General features: G+C 33.4%; 1 protein-coding gene across 2 annotated transcripts in view; it reads right to left on the bottom strand.

The window, feature by feature from the left end:
- The window catches only part of SMAP1 (small ArfGAP 1), a 189,963-nt gene that overhangs the window by 95,328 nt on the left and 67,923 nt on the right, over positions 1–26,712 (bottom strand). For both annotated transcript variants that reach the window (XM_081293996.1, XM_081293997.1), the window contains exons 3-4: positions 10,345–10,430; positions 3,388–3,463 (exon numbers count right to left, since the gene is read on the bottom strand). In XM_081293996.1, coding sequence (XP_081150122.1) covers positions 3,388–3,463; positions 10,345–10,430 — 162 coding nt within the window. The remainder of the gene's footprint in view (positions 1–3,387; positions 3,464–10,344; positions 10,431–26,712) is intronic.

The following is a 26,712-nucleotide window of genomic DNA, read 5'->3' as shown; positions in this document are numbered from 1 at the left end:
CTGCAACTTCTATACACAAACTCCTTCTATCAAAATAAAACATATAAGCCCCTCTGCTTTCTCAAAAGTACTACGTTAACACCACATTCTACAACTGTAAATAAATCCCTAGGAATGATTCTATCATAGCCTCTCTCGAACTCTATATAATGGATTGAATGAGGATTGGTTCACAGACATATAAGATGGCCTGGGAAGCAGAGGGGTAAGAATTTAGAAAACACACAAAACTGCCTTTTTTTAGTTTATTGCTTCGTATTTTGTCACAACATTTTGAAATGTTTTGCTATAAAAAGACAAGAAATATATTGGTATAGTGGTTTAAAGGGTTAAAAATTATTGCCTTACACAGAGGAAAAGAGTCATCTTTATGCCTTTACTGCAAAACTCTCAAAATAAGAAAATAAATTAAGAGCAATAACACATCCTGGAGCACTTAAAAAAGACATGAAACAAAAGGAAATAGACAAATTATAAAAATCAGAAAAGCTACAAACTAATTTAGAGCTATTTAATATAGAGTAATAGTCTCATCAAGCTTAATAGCCACTTGAAAGAGCTCTTCTTTATTAGAGTTATCTCTAGCTTCCATATGAGGGAAAACATACAACCCTTGACTTCCTCAGTTTGACTTATTTCGGTTAACATATTGGTCTCAAGTTCCATCCATTTTCCTGCAAATTTCATTATTCTTTATGTCAGAATAAAATGCCACTGTGTATATATACCATATTTTCTTTTCCATTCATCCACTGATGGACACCCAGGCTAGTTCCAGAGTTTGGCTATTGTGAATTGTGCTGCTATATACTTGGGTATGCATTTATCACTACAGTATGACAAGTTTAAGGAGGAGTGTTATGGTATTGTTGGGGCATATTCTGCTCCAAGTTCTTTTGAGGAAATTCCATACTGATTTCCAAAGTGATTATACTAATTTACAATCCCATCAATAATGTAAAAATGTTCCTTCTCCTCCATACCCTATCCAGCATTTATAATTATTTGTATTTTTGATGGTTGCTATTCTAATTAGAGTGAAATGAAATCATGGTGGAGTTTTGTTTGTATTTCCTTAATTGCTAACAATGTTGAACATTTTTCATATATTTGCTGGTCATTTATATTTCTTCTTTTGAGAAATATTATTTTAGTGCACTTGCCCATTCATTAATTGGGTTGTTTGGGTTTGTTTTGGTGCTCAGGTTTTTGAGTGTTTCATATATTATAGATATGAATCCTTTGAAGAGTAGCTAGTAGAGATTTTCTCCCATTCTGTAGCTTCTCTCTTCATGCTGTTTTCTTCCCTGTACAGAAAGATTTTAATTTGATGCTATCTCATTTGTAAACTCTTAGCATTACTTCCTGAGTTTTAAGGATCCTATTGAAAAAGTTACTACTATATGTTGAAGTGTTGGCCCTACGTTTCTTCATGCAGTTTCTTCAAAGTTTTTGGTCTAATTCCAAGATCTTTGATGTTATTTGAATTATCTTTGTGTAGGGTGAGAGATTGGAGGATCAAGTTTCATTCCATATATGAAGAATTTAGGTTTTCCCAGTACCACTAATTTAAAAGGCTGTTTTCTTCAAGGTATATTTCTGGCACTTTTGTCAATGATCAGATGATTGAAAAATGATTGTATCTATGTGGGTTTGTCTCTGTCTTCTATTCTGTACATTTATTTATCTGTTTTTATGCCCGTACCATGCAGTTTTGGTTACCATAGTTCTCTGTAATATAATTTGAATCATATTGTGATGTCTCCAGCATTACTTTATTGACTTAAAACTGCTTTTGCCTATTCTGGGTCTTTTGTTCTTCTAAATGAATTTTAGATCTGTTTTTTTCTAGTTCTATTAAGAATACCACTGGTATTTTGATGGGTACTGCACTGAATCTGTATATTATTCTTGATAACATGACCATTTAGGAATATTAATTCTGCCTATCTATGAGCAGTGGAGGTCTTGTATCTTCTTCAATTTCTTTCTCCAGTGTTCTATAGTCAGTTAGATTTATTTCCAGTTTGTTGGTGGTGGTGGTTTTTGAGTCTACTGTGAATGGAACATTTTCCAGATTTCTTTCTCAACAGATTCATCATTTATAAATAAAAAAGAAATAGTTGACATACATATTTGATTATTACAATAAAGTCTTAACTAATAAGTACCAAAATGTTGAACAGTTAGGTATTGTACAGAAAAGATATTGCTTTTTTATGTTCATTTGTTAACCTACTACTTTGCTGAATTTGTTTATTAGCTCTAGCAGTTTTCTGGTGAAGCTTTTTAGATCGTCTATGCATAGGATCATCTAAAGTGATAATGTGACTCCTTCTTTTCCTATTTTTATTTTTATATTCCCTTTTCTTGCCTAACTGCTCTGGCTAGAATTTCTAGTGCTATACTAAATAGGAGTGGTGAGAGTGGATATCCTTGTCTTTTTCCAAATTTCACAAGCAATGCTTTCAGTTTTTAAATTTTTTAGTATATCACTTCTCCATATGGACCAAAAATAAAACAAAAACTGTTGTCAACAAAATACCTGAAAAATTATTTCACCAAAAGATTAGTTTATAGCTTGCTTACTTATTTTTGGTACTGGGGATTTAACCCAGGGGTACTTTACCACTGAGTCACACCTTCAGCCCTTTTATTTTTTATTTTGAGACAGGGTCTCACTAAGTTGCTGAGGGCCTCACTAAGTTGCAGAGGCTTCAGCCTCCTGCTTCGGCCACCCGAGTCAAATCACTGGGATTGAAGGCATGTGCCACCACACCCAACTATAGTTTATTAATATGGAAATCAAAGGCCAAAAAATATCTTAACAATAAATGCAATTAGCTTTAAACTATAATTAACTGAAATGGGAAAATTTAATCAGAAAAAAATAAAAAGAAATAGTTAACATACATATTTGGTTATTACAATAAAGTCTTAACTAATAAGTACCAAAATGTTCAACAGTTATCAATTAAAATGTCAAGCTTTAATATAATACTGGGCTAATTGTTTCATGTTTTAAAAGACCCACCAAAGACCTTGGAGAAAGAGTTTTTTCTTTTTCATATGTTCCCAGAATTTAGCAAAATAAATTTTTCTCCCTTTTCTGTTAGTACCTTAATCATTTTTGAAACTTTCATAAAATTAACTTTGTTAAATGTCATATAAGCACTTATTAGACTCTTATTCAGAACATGCTCCTTTCTATATCAGAAGCTCTGCTTTGCACATCAACATTATGTGACTCCTCCCCCTAAATTTCCAACACTTAAAGTATCTAAACATACATAACTAGCATATTGTTACAACAAATAAATTTAGCTATGTGGTAAACTTTTGATATCTATACAACAAACATCAGTTAGAGCTGAAGGTTTTACTTACATTTGTAATAGCTATAGCGTTTTTATCATAGTATTTCTTCTTTTCATATTTATCTCTGATGAAAAATTCTACTGCTCTGAAAACAGATAACTTAAGGAAAAGCATGAGTTTGGTTACATGTATATTTCTCTTTATTCATTCCTTTCCAAAAAGACTACCCTCTAAAATTTTTTACTCTCACACTACTTCTGCTTATAAGTTCTGTAACCTTCTTTCCTTTCTCCCCTTAAAAAAAAAAAAAAAAAAAAATCACATTTTTCAGGAAATTTTCCCATTCAACAAAAACCACCCAAATCAACTTCAGAAAGAACAACAACTGGGGCCAGGGCTGTAGGTCAGTGGCAGAGTGCTTGCCTAGCATGTGTGAGGCTCTGTATTAGATCCTTAGCACCACATAAAAATACATAAAATAAAGGCATTCTGTACATTTACAACTAGAAATATATATAATTTTTAATTCCTCCACTACTGCCACCACCAAACTAATTCAGGTTCATTTAGAGTTTATAGTATAAGTAAACAAACTCATACCCAGGCAATACTCACAATGTGTTAAACACCATATTCTGTAAATTGTGCATATTGTTTCCGTTAATTCCTCTCACAACTCAGTAATGGACATACTAGTATTTTCACATCATAGATGAAGAATTAACAACATGGAAAGAGTGTATACTGTACAGTGATTCCAATACAATGCTCTTTTCTACTAAACATACTATATCATACACAGGTTAGTGTATCATGTGGGATTCCTTTTGGATTACAAAAATAATGGACAAATTTTCTCTTGCAAAGTTGAGGAAGGGAGAGGTCAAGAAGCTAAAATTAAGGGTTTCACTTATAATAATAAATGCTTTCAAGAAATGTCTAAGTAGTAAGCAATTTAAAAAATTATCTAAAGTTAAAGTTAATATCATTGATACATACTGTTTTACAAGGATATAAAAATAAAATACAGCATTAGTATAGGAAAACTCTCTAGGACCTTCCTAATTATTTAACAGAAAACATTAAGAAAAAAAATCAAAGCACATCACAAAGGAAATTTTTTAAATTCCATGGTAGTCACTCAAGGAAGGACTGTGATTTAAGGAACATACTATGTCCTTGGTTGATCTCAGTGCCCACTTTCTTCTTTGAGCAAAAATGTCTCAAAAGGTTCTTATGTTTTTGTAAAAAATTCCAAATGTTAGTTGACCTAAAGAACTATCCCAGGAATTAGCAAATTTTTACTTATAACACCAAATAATAAATATTTTAGGTTTTGTATGAGAGCTAATAACTACTTAACTCTGCCTCTGTAACTACAAAGTGGCCATAGAAACTTCAAAATAAGTGGGCATAGCTGAGTTTTAGTAAAAATTCATTGACAAAATTAGGCAATTGATTCACAGGCCTGTAGTTACTGACTCCTGAATTCTATTCAATGCCGAAAGCAAAAAACAGCCATGATAAATTTATAGAGGGAACCTGTCTATAAACTGTCATTATGCAGACAACTTAGACAACGTTGAAAGGAAAATTTGTACAACTTCATTTGTTATACCAATAGGCACTTATTTAATTTGAAGTTATTGTAACTCTGAACTTAGTCAATCTACCAGACCTATTCCTAGATATATAAAAAAGATAGTCATACTCACCTCACAAGGTTGATGTGTATGTGACATACACACATACATACATATACACAATATATACACACATATATTTAAAAATAAAAACTAACTTCATTTATTAAATGCTTATATTTATATATTTATATATATACACACACACACTAAATAATATATGTGTGTGTGTGTGTGTGTGTGTGTGTATATATATATATATATATATATATATATATATCACTTAGTACAATACATAACAAACAGATAAATGAAGTTAGTTTCTATTTTTACCTAACTTTGTGCCTCAGTTCCATCCGCTTTAAAATATACTCAGTTTAGTACTCATCTTACAAGATTATTTTAAGAATTAAATGTTATATATGTAAAGTAGTAAAAAAAAGAATGTTATATGACAAAGTACTATTTTAAGTTTTAATTCTTATTGACAATATAAAGGTATTTTGATAGGCATATCATCTTTTAAAAGATAGGATCCATAATCAGGATACAAGAGGAATAGCAACAACTATGTTAAGGACTAAGAGGGCTTACACATAATCAAGTTTAAACAGATGTGTTAATGAAAAACAACAACAAAAGAACAAATATAATTGAACATCAGGGAATTCATTTTCCAGGCTCTAGATGTCCTTTAAGATACAATTTAAGTTATAATCTACATTAATGTAGATTAATAACACAACCAAAAAAATAGAATGAGAATATTTCAGAGTATTAAGATAAGGAATATATTACTAACAATTCAAGTTTAAGTGGCTGATTTGAGATTTAATAAATAAAACATCAAAACATCCCAAAATCTTCTCCATGCCTATAATCACAAATCATTCAGTAAACACGTCTAAATCTTCCTTCCTCCAAAACTAAAAATTGGTATAAGCTCAGAAATTTTTTAACATTATTACACGTTTTATCTTTTAATATGTATGTTTTTTAAGACTTTCCCCCTTTCTTTAAAGATACCACTTGAACCAGAAATTAATATCTACTCCCAAGAAAAAAAATCTTCCAGTTTCAGACACATACCAGTGACAGCAGTAACACTTCAAAAAGCTTAGAGGAGGAGAACTGCTGATTAGCTTTGGTGCACAATAGATCTCATGGAATTGAAGTAATTAAAGTTTTTAGATAAGATGAAATATCCTAATAATGAAAAGCTTAATGTAAAGCTTTATCATTTGTCATGCGTTAGCACATGCAGCCTATAATTAACCACATCCCACATGAGAATCACACTTTCACAGCAGCTTTTACAAAACTTTTATAAATTGTAAAGCTTTTAAAAAGCATCAAATCTTGTTAAGAACGTAATTAAGTCCCATATTATATAAATTTAACTCAGTTTGATTCCACATACCTCTAGGGACATATATCTATAAAAGTGCAGAAATGTTAGGCTTCAAAAAGCAATGAGCTTTCAAACAATGGAAGGAAGGAAGGAAGGAAGGAAGGAAGGAAGGAAGGAAGGAAGGAAGGAAGGAAGGAAGGAAGGAAGGGGAGAAGGAGAAAGGAGGAAGAGAAAGTGGTTCTCTTACTAGATTCCCTTATAAAATAAAACTATTTTATCTATAAAAGTACTAAGATATAAAGCTTTTCAAAGAGCCATGAGATATTTATATTTACTTAGTACTAGAATTTGAACCCAGGCCCTCAGACATGCTAGGTAAGTACTCTACCACTGGGATACATCCCAAATCTTTTTATTTATTTTTGTTTTGAGACAGGTTCTCCTAAATTGCCCAGGCTAGCCTCAAACCTGTGATCCTCCTGCCTTGGCCTCCCAAACAGCTAGGATTACAGGCATGTACCCACAATGCCTGGCTCATTGAGATATTTTGAGAATTAAAAAAACAATGAAAACTGGGCGTGGTGGCACAGGCTTATAATCCCAGCAGCTAAGAAGTCGAGGCAGGAGGATCAAGGGTTCAAAGCCAGCCTCATCAAAAAGAAAGGCACTAAGCAACTCAGTGAGACCCTGCCTCTAAATAAAATACAAAAATGGGCTGGAGACATGGCTCACAGTGGTCAAGTGCACCCCCCCCCAGTTCAATCCCTGGTACCCCCAAAAAAGACAATGTACATAATGATGCCAGCAAACCATTAAGTAGTAAAGTATTGCAGCTGTGATTTCCAGAATTCTATTTTCACTGGGTCAAAGGTGAAGAATTACTGATACCAGACACCAATTAATTCACTATAAAAATCTCATCTTTCCTGAAATTTAGATACGCACCAAATATTTTAAACTATATCTGACAAAGTATCAGAAATAATAATGACATAGAAGCAAGCGCAGAGGTCCATGCCTGTAATCCCAGTGGCTCGGGAGGCTGAGGCAGGAGAATCACAAGTTCAAAGTGAGTTTCAAACAACTTATCGAGGCCCTAAGCAACTCAGTGAGATCCTACCTCTAAATAAAATACAAAAAAGGGCTAGGGGTGTGGCTCAGTGGTTTAGTGACTCTGGGTTCAATACCCAGTACCAAATAATAATAATAATGAGATAAAAACACTATCTTATTAACATTTCATTTCTCTAAGTTAAACTGCCTACAACATACACAAAATGAACAGGAAGGAACTGAAATGAAATTGGAATGCTGGAGCAGTTAGACTAAGTTAAGACTGTATAGAAAAGTTCAACATACTAGGATACTGAGAAAGCATCTATTATCCTTCCCTAAGTATCATCTAGGCTCATTTAAAAACAACATGGATTCAAGGTGATGAATTAAATAACTTTGAAGCTGCTTTAATCTATAAAGTATTATATAAAAAACAAAAATCTAAACTTTCAAGAACCTCAGGTAATTTATCCCCAGTTCCCATAATATTCAAGAGAACCCCTACATATTCCAACCCAAACAAAACCAATCACCCCAGTACACAAAAATTTCCATAACAAGTGTATTGTTCAATGAAGGGAATTTCTTGTCAACTCAGGCAAAAATACAAAGAGTTGAATAAGTTAGTGCAACCAACAGGCAGCTGGAAACAACTATCTAGGACACTGATTTTTTGCTTGGTTATATTTCCTTCCCCCATGCTCTCTTCCTTAGGATTTTCACAAGGTCTTCATTTTTCAGAGGAGAAGGAGAGAGCACTTCTAGAATTCTCAATAAAAAACAAGAAGAAAGAACTACTACCTGTGGTAAATACAACTTCACCTAACACTATAAATCACTTCTATGTTAAGTGACTCCCCAATCTACATTTTCTTATTTCCAGGTACCAAATGGATAATTCCATGTAAATGTACAACAGACACTTCAATCTGCCCAAAGTAATGGAGCATGGTTCATTATCTTTCATTTCTAACCCTTAAACCTCCATCTGGTAATGAACTCCTTCTCTCAGTGAACAAGCTTTACAGTCATCTGTGCTAGAATCTTTGTGATCAGTGTCTTCCTCAGAAACAAAGTCAGTCTAGTCCAACTGCTCCAGCATTCCAATTTCATTGCAGTTCCTTCCTGTTAATTCAATGCTACTATGTAACTTAGAGTTCCATCACTGCTCATTTTGGGCTGTACTACTATTCTACATGTTCACTCTCTTCCTCTAGGATGTCCATCCTCTTCTAACCAATTTTCTTTGAGGTAAAAGTTAATGGTTTAATATTTCCCCTGCTTCAAAACCCTCCATGGCTTTTCAAACACATCAACCCTTGTGACAATGAAATGAGGTCCAAACTGCTCTACATGATACTGAAAACCCTTAAATTAACTTGGACCAAAATGCCTCATAAGCTTCTTCTGCCACTTGCCTCACAAAACTGAAATTCAAATAAAAACCATCTAAAAGGTCACACATTTCCTCGCTCATACAATTTTTCTCATACAATTTTTAAAGCAGAAATACACCTCCCACTCTTACTCTAGGATCTTGTATAACAAAAATACCCTTGGATATCAGATTGCTAAATTTGAAAAAGGGAATGGAGCCATGGAAAAAGAAAAAGACAAATGCAAATAACTAACTTTTCCATTATAACTTAAAAAATTTCTGTCCAAATTTTAAAAGAAAGAAATATACAATGCCCTGAATCTTTGTGTGAGAAAAAAAAATTATTTTCCACAGCCCACATAAACTGTTTTCCCACTGAAAAGGGTAATATAATTGACCTTTAAGAAACTACATTTTATTGTAAAAAAAAAATATATTATTTATTACCTTTGGACGCATCCAAACACCTACAATTAATTAAATAATCATATTTATAAAGGAGCAAATTCCAATAACCTACTTTATAAAACTTCAATGAATTTTAGAAATCCCATTGTTAAGGTTCGGATGTGAGGTATCCCCTGAAAGCTCATGAGTAAAAAACTCCAGGAATGTTCAGAGGTAAAATGATTATGTCATGAGAGCTATAATCTAATCAATGAATTGATCGATTTGATGGGTTAATAATTTGAATAGATTAATGGGTGGTAACTATAAACACTTAAGGCATGACTGGAGGAAGTAAGTCACTGGGCACATGCCCATGGGGATCACATTCCTAGCTCTCTCCTACCTGGCTGTTATGAACCTGAGCAACATTCCACTGCTACAGCCTTTTGGCATGATGTTCTGCCTCACCTAGGGACAAGAGCTGAGAAGTCAGGCAACCATAGACTAAATCTCTGAAACCATGAGCCAAATTAACCTTTTTCTCCTTTAAGTTGTTCTTATAAGATATTTTGGTCACAGCAACCAAAACCTGACGAACATATCTAAAGAATCAAATGATTTTATCTTTCACAAATGTGAAATACATCCTGAATAAAATGTCTGCCTATCCACTCAAAAAAAAAAAAAAAAGTATATATGTAAAGCAAGCACAATTGTGCAATCTCTGTCAGAGGTCATATCAGTAAACATATGGTATTATAGGTCATAATACTGAATATTTATTTTGCCTCTTAAAGCATAAATGTCAAACTGCTTCACATAATTACTCTAAAGTTAATAAAAAAAATCTTTATGGAAATGATTTTTTAAATGCTCATGATGCTCACAAATCAAATCTCTAATAATAGTTTAAAATAATAAGCAACAAATACTCTCCTATCAAGAGATGGAGATCAATCAAGAAGAATCAGTCATAAAATTTTACACACAGTAATAATTATATAAAAAATATATTATTGTAAATTATCAAATTCCTATTTAAGAACCTACTATATACAAAGTATAGCTCAGAACCAATCAATTTCTATCTTTAGTGAACAAGAATGTGATACAATTCATATCATATTCTCCTAAATACTAACAGATAAAATATGACTAGTAGAAAGGAGTTACTCTTAACCCCACAATAAATAATTTCTAAAGGATACTGATCTGTCTGTGGTCTTCGAAAGTTCTCTGGAAGGTTGGCTTCATAGAGTAGTCTTGCTTTAGTATTTCCCATATCTTGCATGCACTAAAAAACAAGGAAATCAAGTATTTTAATTATTCATATGAACACTAAAAAGTAATCCTATACACACACACACACACACACACACACACACACACACAAAAAAAAAAAATACCAAATAACATTACTTCCAATATACGTTCTGCTTAAAAAACTAATTTAAAGCTGGGTATGGTGGTGCATGCCTATAATCCCAGCTACTCGGGAAGCTGAGGCAGGAAGATTGCAAGTTTAAGGCCAGCTCGGTCAACTCTGACCCTAACACAAACAAAACAAACAAGGGACTGTGGTTGTAGTTCAGTGGAACAGCACCCATGGGTTCAATCCCCAGTACTTATAAAAATGGTTTTTAAATCATAACTATGAAATTAATCACTCAAGTTCCAAACAGAGATGCTATTTTTAATCTCTCACATTTTTCAATATATGTGAGTTCAGGTTTTTTTATCTTTTCTGTGAAAACAATACAACCTTTATATTCATTACTTCTTAAAAATGAAATTCCTGGTAGTTTATAGGCATTTTTTAAATGTGCTAGTATGCAGAGTTAACAACTCAAGATCCAATTTTCTTTGAGTTTCAAAACACTCTAGGAGTCTTACAATGAACAATCAAGAGCACAATGGAAGCCAGATAAATGCGAAATAGGGCTAATCTAGAATTTTACAGAATGAATGTCTTAGGAGTTCTTAATCCCTGTGATTTTACTGAAAGCTTTTCCCCACCAAACAAATAAAATATCTCTGTGCCTAATGGCTCAATTTTACATACAAGCTCGGGATATATAGAACCTTCCAGTGGTTTGAAAGAGTATCCCCTAAAGGTCCATGTGTTAATTAATGACTTAATCCTCAGGGCAGCACTACTAAGAGATAGTGGAACCTTTAGGTGGGGACTACTGAAAGACCCTTAGCAGCAGGCCCTTAAATGGGACAGTGAGACCCCGCCTCTCAGTTTTCCTGGCTGGTAATGTAAGCCATCTGGAGCCTTTGGGAGACCCAAATCAATAAAGCCATGCAACTTTGGACTAGAACCTCCAGAACCATGAGCTAAATCAAACTTTTCTCTTTGTAAGTTAATTGCCTCCATTATTTACAAAAGTAACATAAAGCTGACTAATACAAACCTCTTCCCTAAAACTGATGAACTCCAAAGGTAAGAATTATGGCTCAGCAGACATAAAACTGTTTGATAATCATTTAAACCAGTTTAATTAAGTTTCAGTGTCATCTTTGGTGGATGACTCACCAAATAGGATTTCCTTGACTTTTGTTGCATTACAAACTAAAGGTAAGATTTATAAACATTATAATATTGTATTACATTATTAACAGAGTTCATTAAATGATTTTAATTGGTGGAAAGATCAACTTTTATAATATGTTTTCTTCCTGATTTCTCAATCACACCACCACTATACCGCTGACAATGCAATTCAGGTTTAACAGTTTACCCAATGTTTACCTTGAGTTATAGTCCTCAAGTGTAGAGAATCATCACCTTTCAAATAAAAAAAAAAGGACTCTTTTCACAACTGATAATTTTAAGATATATAAAATTTCAATATATTCTTACTTCATTACATCTATTCTACCTTGGCTGAATGTAAGTATTCTCTCAGAGTAAACTAGATTTGTTATTCCTCTAGAGACAATGATAGTTAAGGAATATAGGGACTAGAAGTAAAAGGGATGATAAACTGAAAAATAATTAAGGATCACTGTCATTTAGCCCTTAAAATGAAATAGAAAGTAAGGCAAAATAAACCTCCGCTTCAAAGCTGTGGGGTAGGAAAAAAAAATCTATGTGCCTGACAATACAAGGTTAAAGGCTCTATTATGTCATGGTGAATAATAGCATGAACTAGTAAGAGTAAAGCTAATATGTAATTCTGTGGAGGGAAAAAAACTAAGAAACTTCCAGTGTGGTTTACCCGTTCTAAAGTGAAAAGAAAATATTTTCCATTTCAAGCACTCAAATGATGCTGCTTCTTTATGCCATGGTGGGAATATGGAAGCAGATGTGGTGAACAAGTTATAACAACATTAAACATTTGGAAAGAACTGTATCAAAAAATAATTGCCTCTTGGTTTACACAATATTTGCAATGAAGCACAAAGTAATTTAGATACATTTCACTGAAGCAGGTTAAGAAGACTGTAAAAGTTTCTAACAAGCAAACAAGAGATTCATGGAAATTTCAACAAGACTAAAAATAGTCTATAAAATGGGTATACTTCTTAACATCAGCAATGTTTTATAGTCAGTGAATATGACAGTCATGTTTATTTAGTGCCAGTCATTAATATTTTGTTGGCAAAAAACAGAAACAAGGCATAAATGTACATTACAATAAATTAGTAAACATTGTTCTATGATGTCATCTATCACAATCAGACAGTAAGAAAATAACAAGCATAAAAATCTGAAAGGAAGAGGTGATGTGAAATGAGAGCCATTTCTAGAGGAGACCACTGCCAAAAGTGACTGGGTAGAGGTGTTTGTTTTTTGTTAGTTGTGATTTTGAGAAACAAGGATTCAGTGATAACACAGATACAGATAAATCATTTGTAAGGATAAGGACAACACTGACAAAAGTAGTTTCTAAATTTCTAAAAGTAGAAAAGGGTAAGGTAGAGGTCAGAAGTAAAAGGATCAATGGAGATAAAGATAAAGGATTGAATAATTTAAAAATGAAAATAAGGGTAAAAGGGGAAAAAATCTGGCATTTTAGGGAGGAGATAATAAATATAGTACAAAACACATGTCCTCAAGGTTTCAAGACACTACAGATAAGAACTCTACAGAAATCTATGAAAATATGGTTCCACTGGCCCTGACAAACTGCCCAGTATCTATCAGAAGAAAATGTACAATGAAGATTAACATAACAGTTACACTGACAAGCATTAGCCTCAACACTTTGTGTTGGTGTGTATTTATGTTTAATTTTTTTAAAAAACCTTAGGATAGGTATTATTACATTAATTTTATAAGAAGGAAGCCAAATCTGCAAGATATTAAATAAAGCCTAATCATGCGTCTCCATGATTCAACTCTTCACAAAACCAACATAAGCGATCAGTGGTTTAAGTATATCTGGCTTCAATAATGGAACTAGGACTAAGTCCTGTAGGGCTTGCAAATACCAGGCTCCATGAACCCAGCCCAATTCCATCTTAAGACTGGGAACTATCTCGTCACAAAGTCATGAAAAGTTAATTTCTTTTTTACTATAAATTACTGTGATTTTCTAAATTTGTTTGGAATTCCTGCCCACGCCTTGAACTCACCCATGTCTGGCTCCCCCTGAGCAGATAACAACCCTCTCAGAAATCTCAGCGGTGCCTCATAAATTCTGATGTTGGGATCTGAATTTACTCCCTACCTTGAAAGATCATGCCATGTACATCATTAACCTACTATCTGCCTTTGCATTATGCTTGTCAAAATCCTGTTAGCTGTAAGCTCTCAAGATACTCCCCTTTGCAACTTTTTGTGCTATAAAACCTTGTTCCTGAAAAGCTGGTGGGGCTGGTCTCTAGCCTGTGTTAGGAGAGACAGCCACTGATCAGCTCTCTTTGCATACACAAATACAAGCTTGCTTTAATTTGATTTAAAATTGGAGTTGGTGGTCTTTTCTTTGTGTCAGGGCTTAACAGGCTCTTTTTGTTTACAGATGAGGAAATTGAGGTACAAGGGGGTTATATGATTTTTCTGTTGGTTAATATAATGAATCAATGGCCAAGGTGAGCTAAGATCTAGTTTTCTGGGTCTCAATCCTTACTACCATGTGGCATCTAGAAGAAATAAGAATCCAGGAAATTTCACTAAAGATATAAGCGTACTATCATGTTGTTTCCATTATAAATACATCATTTCTGTTACTAAAACATCGTTCCTTCTGTTTTACGTTCTCTCATCCACATTGCTTTAACAAACAATGACAGAGAAAGAGAATTTTAGTTGCTTATTCTATGGCAATCAATGACTCAGTTTTCCGGAGCTGGGACAAACAGATTGCTTTGGGTGGGATAGAAAAAGGATAAATGGAATATGTTTCTCTTAAAAGAAAAAGTAAACTTTAAACCTTTTATTATTTGTAACCAGCAGGAGATTTAAGTTTTCCATAATGGAAGAACAATCTTAACTTCTACTATCTAAGTACTGAACATCATTCTGACAAACTTTAAATTTTCAAACCTTTTTTCACTTCTCCAATAATAGGAATACTTGTAAGGCCATCCAATAAACTATTAAAAATTCAAGGATATTAGTAATGTTGAAAATTCTCTAGCTTTAGAAAAGTCATGGCATTCCCTGTCAATACTTTTTTTTTCTTCCCTCACTTCAAGTGTGAAAAAGGGAAGAAAAAACTCTTAAATCATTTAAATGAAAATTTCTGTAAAGCTTGTTTTAAAAAGTATATTTTAAAGACATTTACTCAACAAACTATAGCTCACCTCAAAATTAAGATTAAAAAAACACAAAAAAGTCAAAAATCCAGTGTGCAGAAAATGTATTGATATTCTTAACAATTAAATAATTGTAAAACTCTATCAGATACAAAGTTAACCTTAATTTTTTACTTTAAGAAATATATATTAGTATAATGAGGGATAAATGAACTATACTTCACAGCTATGATAAATGCCAGCTAAGTAGACCATATCTAAAATTTAGTGTTATTTATTTTTTTCCACTAAAGCTAGTCTGCTCTCAGGTAGGAGGTCGTAGCTCAGTAGAAGAGCACTTGCATAGCATATGCAAGGCCCTGAGTTTGGTCCCCAGCACCACCACCACCACCACCCCCAAAAAAACGGGGTGTGGGGGAGAAAGAAAAAGAACTTGGGGCTGGGGTTATGGCTCACGGTAGAGCGCTCGCCTTGCACGTTCAAGTCCCTGGGTTCGATTCTCAGCATCACATATAAATAAATAAAATAAAGTTATTATGTTCAACTACAAAAAATACATATTAAAAAAAAGAAAAAGAACCACTTTTATGACCCAGCTACACTACTCACTCCTTGGTATTTATCCTAAAGAATTAAAATCATCATACAGCAATACTTGCATACTCAAGTTTATAGCAGGAGCACAATTCACAATAGCCAAACTATAGAACCAGCCTAGCATTCATCAATGAATGAATGGACAAAGAAAAAGTGGCATATAAACACAATGGAATTTTATTCTGACATAAATAAAAATGAAATTATGTAATTTGCAGGAAAATGGATGGAACTTGAGACCAATATGTTAAGCGTAATAAGCCAAACTCAGAAGGCCCAGGGTCTTCTCATAAGTAGAAACTAGAGAGGAAAAAGGAAAAGGAAGTGGGTGGGAGGAAGCTTATGAAACTTGAAGGGAGATTAGTAGAGTAAGGAACCAAGGAGGGGAGAAGTAAGGGAAAGGGGAAATACTGGGGAATGATACTGGCCAAATTGTATTTTTATACTGTGTACACTTATGAATATGTAACAACAAATCCCACAATTATGTACAACTAAAATGCACCAATAAAAAATACAGAAAAAAAAATAAAAAATGATAGAGGGCTGCGGTTGTGGCTCAGTGGTGGAGCACTCGCCTAGCATGTGCGAGGCCCTGGGTTTGATCCTCAGCACCACATAAAAATAAAATAAAGGTATTGTGCCCACCTACAATAAAGAATAAGTGTTTAAAAAAAGAAAAGAAAAAAAATGATAGAGAAAAATCAGCCCGTTCCTAGAAAGATGGATTCTGTATTCTACTTTTTAAATTGAATCATCTTTAGACAAAATATAATTATGAAGGAAGGCTTTACCTGGAAATAGTATAATATACAACATTTAAGAATCCCAAAACCTACTATTAAAAGTATTTTACTCTCTTTGGTACATAATCTTTTTAGTTTCTCTATACAACCCATAATTTGGTACAAAGAACAACAGCACAGCCCAAAGCTTCACATATCACTTGAGATGCAATTTCAAAAATTATTATTTGAATTGCTGAGAAGCATCTATAGCCTAACACATTATCATCACAAAGTAACACAGATGAAGCATTTCTAATTCCCGAACTGCTTAAGGACAAAACATTTTTTCCAATCACAGTTTCAGCATTAAAAACAACAAAATGTACATTCTAAAAGTCCTCAGGTTTCAATGTTTTACAGTGTCTGAATGGAATTGAGACTGCCAATTTAAAACGTTTTAATCTATATCTGCTTATTACATTTGTCATTTTAACAAATTAAAACATAAAAAGCTAAATAAAATTAACAAATATAACAAGTGGGACTAGATAAAAAGAAAATAGGTAGAATGAATAAGTACACAAATGTAATTTGTTCATTTTTATGTAACAGTACTGTGTTTTTAAAAAAATCACTATTTAAAAAAAAAAAAAGTATTTCCAGTGACTGGCAACTAAGCAGTAACACAAAAATAGTTTTACTGACAAGAGAGCATTGAAATAAATATGTGAAGATAAAAGATAAGAGGCAACAAAAGCACCCAAGTTTAATTCACTGTTAGTTATCAGGAAACAAATAATTAAGCACAATAAAAACACAAGATCAATGACAGACAGGTAACCTAAAATTCCAAGTTAATGACTATTTTCCCTGAGAATAACATATGTTGAATTCTGCTCTTTGCTTTAATGTTCCAAAATCTTGGAAAGTAGAGTTCTCTAAGTGAGAAAACTATTGTCAGATATGCTTCTATTTGTCCAACTCAACTAAAACCAAATTCAGTCTATTCCAAGTTCAGAGGCTACATCTCATAAATGTGGCTCCTTGGGTTCCCCTCTTTTATCATCATCATTTTTTCTCTGTACCTTCCTCCTATCTGTTCCTGAAATGTTTTCTGTACTTCATCCCTTAGATGCTAAAAAGTACCTGATATCCAGCCATTAACAACAAAAGTAAAGTTTTTACTAAAGTGTCATGTAACTTCAGGTAGCTACGTGCATAGTTTTCACTAATTTGTATCCCCATATTTACTTGGGTTTTACTGGTTGTTTTTAAAATATGAGATAAGTGGAAGAAATAATAGAATAGCAGATACTGCAAATAATTAGAATATACTTAGGTTTTCTAAGTTCCCAATGGCAAAAATGTGTGACATTAAAGTACTCAACAGAATCTTAAACATTAGTGTTTAATGAATGAATGCTATGTGTCCATTATAAATCTAGAGGAAGAAAAGCAAAACGATTCAAAATAAAACTTTTCTACCCAATTTTCTGAGGAGTAGATTGGGGAAAACAAGAATCTGACCTCTAGATCAAAAGATTTTTTTTGTGTGTGTAAGGACATAAAAATGTATACTACCTATATGTTTGTATACATATGCATAAAATGTTTCAAGGAGAATATACAAGAAACCTAATTGGTTGCTTCTCTGGAAGGAAACTGGATGACTTAGTGCAAAATTGAGAGGAAGACTATTCAGTTTACATTTTTCCACTTTCAGAGAACTGTACAATGCCCTATATCACCCAGTCTTGAAAACTGAGTAAGATAATTAAGGGAGGAGGGGGAGCGGTATATTAATCCTACACTGTTCCTAACTAAAACAACTACAGTACAGTAAAGTAACTGAATTATGTACTAAACTATAGGGAGCTTAGCTAGGGTATGCAAGCAGCATATAAGTCAGAGCAAGGAGACATCCTCCTCCAACTAAGGAAAACAAAGTCTTCTGATGGATCAAAAAGGTTAAGAATAAAAGCAAATGCATACACATTTAAAAATTTTCATCCAAGCAGATCTTACATTCAAAATATATTCAAAGCATAAGTATGGCATGCATTTACCATGCCTTTTCTCAGTATCATCATCTTAAACAAATGGCTGCTGAAGACATTTTCATAAGGCTGCTGAAAGCTTCTTAAAATTATAATGTATTTGTACATGATGGGGAGAAGCACTTGCTCTACTATTTTCTACTCATTAAAACCTTTAAAAACACAAAGACTAATATTTTCAACTGCCTTAGCTAAATATATATTTTTAATAAAAACAAATATAGAAATAAATACTGGTAGTCCCTGGATAAATTCTTCATGTCAGTGACTCACCTCTACTACCACTTGAAATTTTCCAGAATAGTTCTCTATCTTCCTTTCAAAAGCCACCAGGATTTCTTGCATAGGAGCAAGCCTTTCAGGACTGGTTTCAAGATCTTTTGGATTCCAGCTGCTGGAAAAGAAGGGCCACCATTTTTGGTCTCGGGAACTCTCTGGAAGTATTTAATACAGAGTCCATTCCTTTAATTTCATGAAACTGTCTGTAGGGGAAGTTTTTCTCTTTCAATTGTTGTTTTTAAGAATAAATCATACAATTTAAATTTTTTAATGATGATGTGGAATTACAGAAAGCAATTTTCACACCATTTCACAATTTCTAGATATTCTCAAATCTTGATTTATCTACTGCAGCCTTTGGTAGTTGCTACAAATTCAGAAAATGCATAATGTTTTTAAGCAACGAAATAAAACACTGTTAGGACAAAACTGGAAGTTTCACATCTATATCACACTCTTGTGTCAACTCTACTTATTATGAAATTCACACCACTGTCATCCAGGAATATACCGTGGCTTTCTTCCTAGGTGCTTAAGGACAAGCTCAGGAGTTATCCTGGAGTCTTCCTTCTGCGAAAAGTTTTAAGTGATTTTATCTCTTCAATATTTCTCTAGGCTTCTCCCATTATCAACAGTACTGCCACTGTTGTATTACATGATGTACTTACAAGTCACTAACTGCCTAGACTACTGCAGGCATGAGTCCTTAAGATTTATATTCTTTAAAAGAACATCAGATGTTATTTTTCAACATAATATTTTAAGAGCTCCCTAGTCTGACCTTGTCATTCACAGAATCAATTCCAAACCAATCTATGACTAAAACTTTCACTTTCACCTCTTATGACACATATAACCACACCCAGAATTCTGGTCATATAGAACACTATCTTACTTCTTAAGCACAGTACACTTTTTCCATCCCTTTACACACTGTTGGTATGCTTCTAGTAATTCACGAAGTTTACTTTATAAAGAATAAGGATACATTTTTAAATGTTAAAAACTTATCATATGACTAGATACTGTAATTTTTTTTTTAAAAAAGCCACTACAAAGTTAATGACTTACTGAAGATCACCCATCATTTAGTTAATGGAGACAGACCCAGTTCTATAGTCCCAAGCAAGTGCTTTAACCATGCTTGTCATCCTCTATCATTGTTGTATTCACATAAAACAGGGAAAAGACCACCATTTGACCGAGCTATTCCTCTTCTCAGACTATACTCAAAAGACCTAAAAACAGCATACTACAGGGACACAGCCACATCAATGTTCATAGCAGCACAATTCACAATAGCTAGACTGTGGAACTAACCTAGATGCCCTTCAATGGATGAATGGATAAAAAAAAATGTGGCATTTATACACAATGGAATATTACTCAGCACTAAAAAATAACAAGATCGTGGCATTTGCAGGGAAATGGATGGCATTAGAGAAGATTGTGCTGAGTGAAGTTAGCCAATCCCAAAAAACAAATGCCGAATGTCTTCTCTGATATAAGGGAGGTGACTCAAAATAAGGGTAGGGAGGAAGAGCATGAGAAGAAAATTACCTTTAGATGGGGAAGAGAGGTGGGAGGGAAAGGGAGGGAGAATGGAAATTGCATGGAAGAGGGAGGGAGACCCTCATCGTTATACAGAATACAGGTATGAAGATGTGAGGGAAATAAAAAAGAAGTGGGTCACATTAGATTGGGTAGAGAAAAGTGATAGGAGGGGAGGGGAGGCATGCGGGGAATGGAAGGACAGCAGAATAAAATAGACATTATTATTGCTATGTGTATATACGTGACTGCATAACCAATCTAATTCTGCAACCTGTACACTCAGAAACATGAGAAATTATATCCCATCTGATTCAAATGTATGATATGTCAAGATCATTGAACTGTCATGTGTAACTAATTAAAACAAATTTAAAAAAAAAAAACAGGGAAAGGAATGACTACGAATCCAAAATAGTATGTGCAATGAAACTAATAATTATTGTTTCCAGATGAACCATTCATTCATTGTATTCAATGTTTTCATTCAATACATTTAACAATTTCCTATTCTATATAGGGATTTAAGCCATCATCTTCAAATAGCTTACTATTTCTTCAGACTACCTAGATTTGACAGTATAAATTTACCAAAATTAATAATAAAGACTTCCATTAAGCAACATCTAACAATTCTGTTCACTATTGACCCAAGAACTATAGCAATTACTCGGAAAAGAGAATTCTAAAATATACACCTTAAAAAAATAGTACTCTTATTAAAAGTATAATTTTTTTAAAACATCAAGAGGAAGAAGGAAATAAGGACACAACATTGTATGTTCAAATTCAAAATTTATGGGACTTTCTTTAAATGAAATTGCTTTAAAATGCAAGCCTCTTATTAAACATCACAAATTATATTTTGTTAAAAACCATACCACATTTATTTATTTACCTCACCCTTCATATGTACATAATACATAAACCCAATGTTGTAGGCTGCTCCAATCCTGCTTTTGTCTGGAGACACATTTAATGATCATGGGAAGGATTCAGCATAAGTAAAATCTCAATCAACTTAAAAAGGACATACAGAAGACCATGCTTTCAGAAATTTTGACTGCAATCTTCCCAAAAATAAGAAAAAGTTTTTTGATCTGCAATTTTCTTGAATAAAATGTGTACCAAGAATTATGTATTGAAAGCTTATTATATGCCTGGTTATATAAGGCACTATGAAAATTTATGTAAGAGTCAAAATCTTAAAAAGATTATTCTTACACATATAGGTCAGATGTTAAATCATAGAGTTCTCTACATTTGCTTTTTATTAACTATAATTTTATTCTATCAAGTATTACTTGGCATGGAAATTATAATAGCAAAGACAGTTTTTGAAGTTCCCAGAATTTATTCATAAAAAAAAAACAGAATCACCAGATGGATAAACAAAAACCTCGCAGACAATACTTAAAATGAAACTAGATGTCTGATTATCCCCTCAAACCTCAAAATGGCATCACATAAGGGCAGAGCACTAGACCCACCTGATGTTTGCAACCAATGGGAAATCTAGTGGATCTAAAAACAGAACAAAATAGTTACGAGATATATGAACTGGAAACCACACTAAACCAATTTAAAAAAAACACACACACACACAATATCAAAAAGGATTTTTACCCAGTCTAGTGGCAAGTAAATGCAAAGGATCCATACTGTGGGGTCGGGCTCCAAATTCCTTAATAGGACGCCCATAGCACAAGAGTTAAAAACAAGAATCAACAAATGGGACTCACTCAAACTAAAAAGTTTTTTCTCAGCAAGAGAAACAATAAGAGAGGTAAATAGGGAGCCTACATCCTGGGAACAAATTTTTACTCCTCACACTTCAGATAGAGCCCTAATATCCAGAGTATACAAAGAACTCAAAAAATTAAACAATAAGAAAACAAATAACCCAATCAATAAATGGGCCAAGGACCTGAACAAACACTTCTCAAAGGAGGACATACAAACAATCAACAAGTACATGAAAAAATGCTCACCATCTCTAGCAGTCAGAAAAATGCAAATCAAAACCACCCTAAGATACCATCTCACTCCAGTAAGATTGGCAGCCATTATGAAGTCAAACAACAAGTGCTGGCGAGGATGTGGGGAAAAGGGTCCACTTGTACATTGCTGGTAGGACTGCAAATTGGTGCAGCCAATTTGGAAAGCAGTATGGAGATTCCTTGGAAAGCTGGGAATGGAACCACCATTTGACCCAGTTATTCCCCTTCTCGGACTATTCCCTAAAGACCTTAAAAGAGAGTACTATAGGGATACTGCTACATCAATGTTCATAGCAGCACAATTCACAATAGCAAGATTGTGGAACCAACCTAGATGCCCTTCAATAGATGAATGGATTAAAAAAATGTGGCATTTATACACAATGGAGTATTACTCAGCACTAAAAAATGACAAAATCATGGCATTTGCAGGGAAATGGATGGCACTAGAGCAGATTATGCTAAGTGAACCTAGCCAATCCCTAAAAAACAAATGCCAAATATCTTATTTGATATAAGGAGAGCAATGAGAAGAAGATTACCATTAAACAGGGATGAGAGGTGGGAGGGAAAGGGAGAGAGAAGGGAAATTGCATGGAAACGGAAGGAGACCCTCATCGTTATACAAAATTACATGTAAGAGGAAATGAGGGGAAAGGGAAAAAAACAAGGGAGAGAAATGAATTACAGTAGTTGGGGTAGAGAGAGATGATGGGAGGGGAGGGGATGGGGGACAGTAGAGGATAGGAAGGGCAGCAGAATACAACAGACACTAGTATGGCAGTATGTAAAAACATGGATGTGTAACCGATATGATTCTGCAATCTGTATATGGGGTAAAAATGAGAGTTCATAACCCACTTGAATCAAATGTATGAAATATGATATGTCAGAGCTATGTAATGTTTTGAACAACTAATAAAAAATATTAGCAAATAATACCAAAAAAATAAATAAATAAATGTGGAATGGGGGTGGAAAAAAGTCTAGCTCCAGTGAACTCTTGTAACTAACCACTATGTTTCCCTTCCAGGACAGAGATCCACAATGAGAAGAAATTTCTAGGAAGTGACACAAAACTGAGCAGGGTAGGAATAATGGAGATAAAAGAGGTGAAGGTACAGATAAGAGCAAGAGAAGGAAACAGAGCAAAAAAGTCTCAGAAGGTTTATTTTTAAGCATTACATGGAAACAACAGAGAAGTTTATGAACTTTAAAAAAGTATATAAAATACCACTTCCTTCTAAAAGTAAAGAAAAACTAATTTCACAAAAATCATCAAGCCAGGCATGGTGCAAGCCAGCAACTCTGGAGGGAAGGCAAGTTTGAGGCCAGCCTCAGCAACTTTGTAAGACCTTGTCTAAAAATAAAAAGGGCTGGGGATGTGGTTCAGTGGTTAAGCCCACTGGGTTCAATCCCCAGTACACACACACACACAAAAAAAAAAAAAAAAAAAAAGGAAGGAAGAAAGGAAGGGAGGGAAGGAGGGAGGAAAAAACTTCAAAGTGAAATTTCATAGTTATTAAGAAATAAAAATGAGTGAGAAGCAGAATAACACTTCTACAATGAAGCCACACTAGTAAAAAATGTGCTGACAAAAACAAAAAAGATCAAAACAGCAACCCACTAATTCAGAACTACCTAAAAGACATGAAAAAACATATAGAAATTGATTAAAATACACACATAAGCTATAAAAGAAAGAATAAACAACTAAATTAGAAATCAGAAACATTCATGATTAAAATGACACAACTCAGGAAAGCAGTAGAAAGAAAATGTACTTAAGAAAATGAATAATAAATAAAATGTAACATGACAACAAATAATGACCTAAAAAATGGAGAAGCAAAAGAAATTATTTTTTAAATTTGATGCAATTTCTTAAAAATATTAATAAAAAAGATTCAAAAGAAAATAATCATTGGAGTAAGGCAAGGAAGATTCAACATACAGATAGGTAAGAAGAGTCATTGAAGAAGAAATATTAAAAATAGAAAACTAAGAAGTGTAATTTAAAAAATCATGAATTCATTGAATCTGGGATCAGTGGCACATGCTACAATCCCAATTACTCTGGAAGGCTGAGGCAGAATTGAAAGATTCAGGCTATACTTCGCAACATGGACAGAATCCATCTCAGACATATAAATTAATTAAATTTACAAAAAGCAAACTCAAAAAAAAAACTTCATTGGGAAAAAATTTGAAAATTCATATTGAAGGAGGATATCACATATTATTAGCATTTCTTATCTAAAAGAAATCTATTTAAAAGATTTAAATCTATTTAAAATTTTAAGTAGGTTAAAATTAAAAGCACAGAAGATATACCACTCAAACATTAAGCAAAAGAAAGCTTAATGCTTGCATGGCTCCAAAATGTAACAACTGTGAGACATCTGTACCACTGCTAATGCAAATTTTACATTTTCTAGAGCCTCATTAAAAAAATAAAAAGTAGGTAAAAATAATTTTAATAATATATTTTATTTAATAAAAGTCCTCCTTTGGGGAACTCACATTAAAAACATCATAACTTAGTTGACCTCCATCCAGACTTAAAAATTAGTATCATGAAAATTATTTTTATTATAAAATGATTTTCTAATTATTCACTAATAGCTAAGACCCAAGAGAAAAGAATCTAAGCAAAGCATTCTTGGACCCTGTTTCAAGCAAAACAAACATGCATGACTTACATAAAATTTAAGTTTTAACTGCCTATCAACAGTCTAGGTTCTTTCCAGTTCTGAATTTTTATTTTTAAAGATGGCAGAAGTACCAAACAGGAATGCTATACTTCAGTCAACTATGTGTCATTTTATTTGACAAAATATGCTTTTAAATAATAAAATTTACAACTTTGCCTGAAATATTCTATGTCAGAAAGTCAAGGAGAAAATTTTCCTAAAGTATTTTGCCACTTTCATTGCCTACCTCTTTTAATTATTTATATCCCAATTTTATCATAGAAGATAGGTATAACATGACCACTAAAATAAGAAGTGTTGGTAATTCTAGTTGCTTTTTTAGCTACAGTGAAGTATTTCAGATATCTATAAATATTCTTTTACCTATTCTCCCTATATGCAATCTAAATGATTGAGAATTTTAGTTGAGGCCACAGCAAAGCTAATTAATGAAGATTGGTGAAAACCAATGATTTTGGCTGACAAAGGAAAAGAACTTGTTCTAAGAACCAAGGATTAAATTAATGTGAGCAAGTCAATACTATGAAATAGCTAGTGCTAAATTAAGCTAAAGAATATCAAAATACTTCATTTGTAGGTTTTCCTAGGAAACTAGATTATAATAGAAATCCACATCTAGGGCTGGGGTTGTGGCTCAATGGTAGAGCACTCGCCTAGCATGTGTGAGGAATTGGGTTCGATCCTCAGCACCGAATAAAAAAATAAGTAAATAAAATAAAGGTATTGTGTCCATTTAGACTTTTGGGAAAAGTTGAATCACATCACTAACTGTGACACCTAATTTTTATTCAAAGACAAATAATAAAAATATTTTCTAACTGCTGTGGTAACTGAGGACTGAGTATTCAATCAAAGAATCTCAGGAACAGGACTTTCAGAGTCATCTAAACTATACTTCATCTGCCTGTTCAGAGCTTAAATCCCAGATACACATTTCCAAATTGTTGTCTAACTGCTCTACAAACCATCCCGGTAATGGTAAACTCACTACTTTCTAAGGCAATTAATTTCATTTTTAAATGGCTTGATATATCGAAAAATACTGCCTTTGTAATATTTGCATATATTATTTTGGAACTTCACATGCTAGTTTAAGTCATACTCCATAAGACTGTGATACTTCTAGAATTTTAAAAGTATACAGGAACATGGGGAGAAAAGGACACAGATTAAGAAATGAAAAATGACTCTATAGAAAAAATAGAAACTAATTTTTAGGAAAATGCTTGTTTTCTTTTTCTGTGGAGACAATGAATGGAGACATTCATTGCTGAGAATATTTCCACAGAATTTTATCAAACCAAAGATTAATCTTATCCAGGCAGAGTGGTGCACGCCTGTAATCTCAGTGGCTCCAGAATCTGAGACAGGAGGATCAAGAGTTCAAAGCCAGCCTCAGCAAAAGTGAGGTGCTAATTAAGCAACTCAGTGAGATCCTATCTCTAAATAAAATTTTAAAAGGGCTGGGGATGTGGCTCAGTGGTTGAGTGCCCCTGAGTTCAATTCCCAGTACCCCAAAAAAGAAGACTAATCTCACCATTCCATTAAAAAATTTAAGTACATGTTATGTTCCTAACACAGAGGCAGCCATTACCAGAACTACAGAGATACATATTATAACTGCTGGAAGTTTATAATTCAGTTAACAGACAGGCACAAAGGTAAACAACAATACTTGGTGATAGGAAATTAATCACAAGCTACACATAGAAAAAGGTTTTATTAAAGTTAGGCATTAAGCTGGACCTAAAGAATGGGAAGCATTTAGTTTGCCAGAAAGATATGCAAATTTTCAACAAGGAAAACAACTAAACCAAAAAGGAAAAACAAACAATTAAAAACAAGAACACAACACAAGCCTTTAAATAGAGATGCCTCAATCTAACCAAAGCCACCTGAGTAGAATCAGATGAGATGAAGGCAAAAAATAATAACTAATACCAT

This window comes from Spermophilus citellus, assembly GCF_964194105.1.
Source record: "Spermophilus citellus genome assembly, chromosome: 5".
Taxonomy (NCBI): Eukaryota; Metazoa; Chordata; class Mammalia; order Rodentia; family Sciuridae; genus Spermophilus; species Spermophilus citellus.
The sequence above is the reverse complement of the archived record's forward strand: the minus strand, read 5'-3'. Positions and strand labels throughout refer to the sequence as shown.